Source organism: Chrysochloris asiatica, unplaced genomic scaffold, assembly GCF_000296735.1.
Source record: "Chrysochloris asiatica unplaced genomic scaffold, ChrAsi1.0 scaffold00017, whole genome shotgun sequence".
Taxonomy (NCBI): domain Eukaryota; kingdom Metazoa; phylum Chordata; class Mammalia; order Afrosoricida; family Chrysochloridae; genus Chrysochloris; species Chrysochloris asiatica.
The window spans coordinates 29,072,830-29,079,485 of record NW_006408535.1 but is presented as its reverse complement, the minus strand read 5'-3'; the positions used below and the strand labels follow the sequence as shown (position 1 = coordinate 29,079,485).

The window sequence follows — 6,656 nt, the reverse complement described above, 5'->3', positions numbered from 1 at the left end:
TTTTTCTCACATAAATTTTACATAGCTAGAGGGCTATGTAAAACAGGGAGTAAGTCTTTTAAGTAAAATGAAGAAATTGAAGGGAATCATGCCTGAGGTCTCTGACCACCTTTAGTGCAAAACAAAGAATCCTTAATATCTTATATTTTCATTTCACATTTCAACTTTACTTAATACATAAGACTTTTTGCACCCAGAAGGGAGGGCAGTTGCATGAGGCAGCTAAAGTGAGGCCCAATACTAGTGAGTTTGGGATTCGGCGCACAGAGCTCTGGAAAGGCCTGATGAAAAGTATAGTTTTGAGGGGTTCACAAAGCAAACTTTTATTCCTCCCCATGTGAGCTAGTCAATGGGTGAATTATTCAATCTTTTTCATAACTTCACTATCATTATCACCAAAAAATTGTCAAGGTTGAGGACACAGAACAAACTTCTATCAGTCCATTTTGTTTCTCTTCAAACCTGGATGAGGAGAAGGAATGGAAGCTATTAGCAGAAAACGAAACATTTCTAATGTTATCCCTTACCCTGAGAAATTGTAGTTCTGTGTAGACCCACTTCTTAGATTGAGGATGAGTTGTGGTCAAGTAGCCTGGATTTAAACCTTGTCTTAAGCTGCACTGACAATTCTCTGACCCTGCTAGAGTCTCTTATGATCCCTGAGCCTGTGTCCTCATCTGTAGAGGATCCTAGACCCAGTGATCTGGAAAGCTGAGCCTTTTCAGGTTTCAGATCCTTTGATCTGGGGGCTACAAGGATCCAGAAGAGCCTCAGAGATATACAAGGGCCTCATAGAACAATACCAGTATCTTTTAATCTCCTTTCTCCATGAACTTTGGAAGCCCCTTGTATATGAGTTAGAATCAAGGAAATGTAAAAGTTAGATTGGGAAGTTGGAGTTAAGGTGTATTCATGAAAACTGATGCGATACATTCATGAGCAAAGGTAAAGGAATGAGAGGAGGACTATAGGACATGTAGGTGGGCAGGAAGACATTGCAGGCCTAGATGAGAGCAAAGGGCAAATGCTTTGCTGTGTTACTTCAAGGACTCAAGCTCCTGACCACATTTATGTTTGTTTGTTTGTTTTTTTTATGGCATTTCCCAATCTGTGGTTGACACAGTATACCCCAACTGCTTCTTTATACAATCAGTCATTAGAGGAAAGTCCCCAGTACAGTGTCTTAAGGCATTATTAACAGGATTCCTAAATATCCTGCCAAATTACTAGTTTCTTAGGTCAGATGAGACAACTGGCTGGGGGAAACAAATGGTTGTAGTACTAGATGGTTGGCATTCAAATCCACCCAGAGGCATCTCAGGCCTGAAGATCTGCTTCAGAAGGTCACAGACTTGAAAACCCTATGGAGCAGTTCTATCTGCACACTTGGGGTTGCCATGAGTTGGAACAGATGCAACAGTAACTAACAACAACCAAGTGTACTTTGCTTTACTTATTGAGGCTATATGAAATATGTTTGGAAGCTTTGGAAAGAGCAGTTCAAGAAGGAAAGGGGCATATAGCACAATATTGATTGATTTTCAGATGGTAGTGTTTGTGATACTGCTGCACTAGCTCAGCTCCAAATGAAGACAAAGGCTGGGGAGCTCCTCCGTGCTCGTGCTCTGGAGAACAAGTGCAGACCAAAGGCATCCGAATGGAGAGTCCCTCCAGAGAATCCCAGAAGGACCAGGCACACAGAAAGCACTAATATATTTTATAAGGCTAGGTGTCATTGATAGTTGTGTAAGTCCAGGTTTAAAGGATGTACCTGTTGTTTGTGTGTACTTAGCCCAGGCCCAGCCTTGAGACAACAGGTTATTAGTTTAACTTCCAGGCCCTGGAGTAGCTCAATATGGAAAAAAACAAGACTCATATGTTGGTTCTATAAAGCTGAGAATGAGGGAGTGAACTAGGTACTTCTTACAGAGAAAGAGCTAAGGGACAGAGTCATCCTTGGTTCTCTGATCTAAACTGGGATTTGTACTTACCTACTCAGTAATACTAAGGCTGGGAGTAATACTTCACTGGGAGTGAAGGCCAAACTATCTAAAGCTATCCTAGCCAGTCCTCCTTCTAACAGAAACTCGGGGAACTGGCGTGTTCAAAGTTGGTAGGGGTATGGGGACATGGCACACCAATTATGGAGGGTTGGTTACAGAATCCCATTGTATGAATAGGCTGGAGTTCAAATGGATTCCTAAATTCTGTAGAGCAAGTGGAGTGAGTAGTCCCCTTGCTGACGCTGTCCAGAACTCAGCTACAGACAGACTTGGAGTGGAGACACCAGCAAACTCCTGGAAGCCAGAGGCCCTGGGTGCTTTGCCATTTCCAGGTTAGTTATGGATACTGGAAAGATGGGAATGTAGAGCACAACCAAAAACCATGGTCTTTTCCTAGTAAGAGACGATATATAGCAAGGTTTAAAATTTTATTTTGTTTTTAAAGGAAAAAAATTATCATGGTTATGTACAGAGGCTCTGAATTCAAGATTTCCTGTGTTTACAATCCTTACTTCACTTACTATCTGTGTGGCCTGTAGCAAATTACTGAACTTTTCTCCTCAACTCTAAAACAGGGATAATTACTCAAGTCTTAGTTTTAAGGATTAAATAAAATAATGCATGCACACTACTAATAAATAAGTTTTTAGTAAATGTGAGATTTTGTTAATATACCAGTAATGCACATACATAGGGCAAAAGATGATTAACACTGAGACTCCACCCAGCTTCTCAATTATCCTCCCTTGGGCTTTATCACTAATGCTTTATCAGTGCATTGCTTGACAGATTCAGTACAGTGTCTTTCTTCACTCTGATGGAAATTTAACCTGAAGGTGATCACAAGATGCAAAATTCTGTGTTCTTCTCAAGGCGATGAATATGTTTAAATGGGCATTTTTTTTGTTTTTGTTTAGGAAAGCTCATGTTTTTTCATTTCAGCCATCTTTCTCCAAAGGATTAAAGCTTTGAACAGGATGGACATGGTAATGTCAAGCCCCATACTCCATTCTGAACATGTGTGTGCACATGTGTGCATACATGCAACACACACATTCACTCTTTCTCACATGCAACACACACGGACAGATGGACTCTCTTTCTCGCTTAGTGATAGAGGGGGATCCACAATCTGTAATTTGTGAAATCGTTAACAGAAGGGTGTTTAGGGAGCTGATTACCTGGGAGCTCCTTGCTCATCTGTAGTATTGGGAACTGCTGCTCTTCTCCCTTCTAGAAGACTTTCAAGAAGGAGCCTGAGGGGGTAAGGTGAATCAACAATGGTATTGGAGAAAAGATTCTTTCCACCCCTTCTGGAGGGAAAAGAAATAGCAAAGATCAACATGGCTGAAGAGGAAGGCAAATGGAAATAGGGAAAATGAAAATAAATACCCATACGCTAAAGAAGAAAGGAAGAGTGACAAGGAAAGACAGCAAAGAGCTTAATAGCGTAAGAGAAGAGGAAAAACAAGCATAAAGCAGAGAAATGACTCCTATGTTAAGGCTGACCAGGAGGAGAGTTAGAAGTCATGAATGAATAGACAGAAGTCCCACTTTTCCATTTCACTGTTCAGGGTACGGAGCAGACCACCATTTTCTGGTGTCATTTAATCTTCACATTGCTTTGCTCTTGATTTGAAATGTTTCTTACTTCTTATACCCAAAATTCTTTATCTTCGAGAGAGCCCCAAAATGGTTTCCTTTCATGTTTAGGACTCCCATTCATCTTTTTCCCAACAGCAGTTCCCCAAAGCTGTCCCAGAGCATCCAGACTGGGTGTCTATTTAGGGAAGGGCAAAAGTAAGAGGCAAACGATGAGGTGTGATTTGAAAGAGATCCTCAAATATCCCGAGCCAGAATTGTGTCCAAACCTGAAAGACCCATCCTCAGCCCCAACCAGACACTCAGGGCTATTATCCTTGCAACAGCAGCACTAGGTTGGAAGACTGTGGCTTCTAATCTAAACTCTGCCACTCATAGATCATAAAATGTCAAAGCCAATTTAATTTCCCTGGGAAGAAACTCAAGCCAAGAGAGGTGAAATAATTTGACCAGTTATACAATTAGTCAGTGACTTCCTTTTCTTTCATGGCACAGAATAAATCAGAGTAGTGATTCTCTTTGATTCATTTTCTCTTAACAAATGCAATCCATAAAGTGCTTAGAGATCATTAGAAGGCATTTCCAGAAAGGTAAGGCTGGCATTTTTCTGGAAGCTCCTGAGTGTACCAACCCCTTGGTGGTGGTGGTTATGTGCCATGGAGTCTGTTCCGACTCATAGCAACCCTACATAGGGTTTCAGAGCCTATAAATCTTTATGGGACAGAAAGCCTCATCTTTCTCCCCGGAACTGCTGGTAGTTTCAAATTGTTGACCATGAGATTAGCAGCCGGATTCATAACCACTACACTACCAGAGCTCCTTGTACCAACCCCTTGTGGTTGTTAAGTGCTATCGAGTCATTTCTGACCCATAGAAACCCTGTATAGAGTTTCCGAGGAGCAGCTGGTGAGCTTGAACCGCCAACCTTGCAGTTCAAATGGTTTTGCAGTCTGGCGCATTAACCTACAGCGCCACACCACCAACCCCTTGTTATGTGCCGTGGAGTCCGTTCCGACTCATAGCAACCCTGCATAGGGTTTCCGAGGCTGTAAATCTTTACGGGAGCAGAAAGCCTTATCTTTCTCCTGTGGAACAGCTGGTAGTTTCGAACCCAACCCCTTAGGCACCCGTTAATTGACTACAAGGGCAGGTCCAGAGTTACTTTTGCCTCCATTTTAATCCCCAGGCTTGCTCGGAATCTGGAGGAAAGAGCTCTGACTGCTACCTGACACTGCTCAGAGCCAGTCCATGCCAGGTACTGTCAGGAGTGACAAAGGAATCCTGTCATAATACCAGGGACCAGGGAGCAATGGTCAAATTTCTGGGATTAAGCAAGGCAATTATGGCTGAATTAAAACTAGGATGGACAGGGCTGGGAGACCTGAGGAGACAATAGAAGGTAAAAAGAGAAATGAGTAATCTAAATAACGTCAACTAGGGTGGGTTCCTACATCACATAATACCGCCTCAATTCCAAAGAGGTGCCTTAACCGTCTACTGGGCAGGCCTGAGAAGTCTCTCCGCTTTTTCCCCAGTGCCCACTCACGGAAGAGAATGGCACCATCACCTCTCTTCTGTTTTTCATTTCTAATTCCTCCAACACCCTTTCCGGTCTCCTTTTTCTTACGCTTTGGATTCCTTCCATTTACACCCACCCAGCGTTTTCCATCCCAGTATCCCCAAGCTTCTTTGATTCTACTCACCCACCCCACACCCCTTTGACTTCTCGCACCCTCCCCCACTTGACTCTTTTGGTCTAATGCCCGACAATCTTGGTTTCTCCCATCCCTTTCCGCGAAGTCTTCGGGTTCCCCCTGCCACCAGGTGCCTTTGGTTTTATCCACCGCCGGCCACAGGTGCCTCTTCTCAGATAAAGTGAATCCAGCCCTGGGGTTCTGGGGCTCCGGCACTGCCCGGATGCTCGGGCCCACGTAGAGCATAGTCACGGCCACCGTTGTTGTCCCAGAACTCATGACCCGTCACACGGTAACGCAAGGCGAAAAGCAGAGCGCCACCAATGGGTGGCGCAGGCAGGCGGAAGGCGAAGCGGTCCGCACGCGGCGGGGGTGGGGCCGGGCCTGCATAGGCAGCAGGAGCTTCACGTTGGCTGCGCCAGCCGTCGGCACTCCAGCGCACGCTCACGCGCTTCTCGTAGGCTAGGTCCAGCACGCGCGCGCTCCCGGCCACCCCCAGCGGGCCCGCCTCCGCGCGTTCCAGGCAAATACGCTGTGCCTGCAAGCGGGCTGCAAAGCCAGGCTCGCTGGCCGGCTCCAGGGCTGCGCGCGCCTCCTAAGGGAAGAGCAGAGGGAGGGAGCGGGGAAGCCCCCGGGCAAAGAGACAGAAAGAGAGACAGGGGCGGGGTGAAATCGAGGCAATGGATCAATCAGAAACCCACCTTGGTATCCCAGCCGTAAAATTGGGGGCCCAGGTGTACAGTGACCTAGAAACACTCGATAACGGAAACCCCAAGAGGGACGAGCAAGAGCATGCCCAGAATTGGAGACGGAGATGGGTGCTCCTTGACAAATCCACTCCCACAGCAGCCGGGTTGAAAGGTTTCGGGAAGAGGCGTCCCTGCCGCCTACCTGGAGGCCGCGGTAGCGGGGCTGACAAGGCGCGAAGTGGCGGAGAGCGTCCCTCTGCAGCTGGACCTGCACGTGGCGGGGCACCCGGGGTAGTTCTCCAGGACGGAAGCGGCGCACGGAGGCCAGCTCCAGTCCCAGGGCGTCGGCGAAGCGCACTCTCTTGCGGGTGTCGGGACTACGGCTGCGGGGCGCCCGGACCCCCCCGCCTCCGGCAGGTGCAGAGCGGGCCCGGCGAGCCCGAATCGAACCGTGTGTACGGGATCGGGCCCCGTGCCGCGTCCCGCCCTCACCTGGCTCCTCCTCCGACTCCTCCTCCAGGCTGGGCCTCTGGCTGCGGTAGTAGGCGCGCTCTGTTAGCGCGGCAATGAAGCTCAGGTTGCGCGGGATGTCAGTGCGGGGGGGCCGTTCGCGGGACATGGCATCCCCCCGCCCCAGTGGGGCCCGCCCGTAGCGCTGTCGCGCTGCA

General features: G+C 47.3%; 1 protein-coding gene across 1 annotated transcript; it reads right to left on the bottom strand.

Moving 5' to 3' along the window:
* Positions 1–5,471: 5,471 nt before the first annotated feature.
* PPP1R3E (protein phosphatase 1, regulatory subunit 3E) lies at positions 5,472–6,656 on the bottom strand. Its single transcript, XM_006835437.1, has 2 exons — positions 6,191–6,656; positions 5,472–5,894 (listed from the first exon to the last, which is right to left on the bottom strand). Exons 1-2 carry the CDS (start codon positions 6,605–6,607, stop codon positions 5,472–5,474), a joined length of 840 nt encoding a protein of 279 aa, XP_006835500.1. The 5' UTR covers positions 6,608–6,656.

Excerpts from the sequence above, each read along its gene's own strand:
- PPP1R3E (XM_006835437.1), bottom strand. The coding sequence starts at position 6,607 with ATGTCCCGCGAACGGCCCCCCCGCACTGACATCCCGCGCAACCTGAGC. Across the intron at positions 5,895-6,190 it reads CCCGCTACCGCGGCCTCCAG|GAGGCGCGCGCAGCCCTGGA; the intron begins GTAGGCGGCAGG and ends CTCTTCCCTTAG.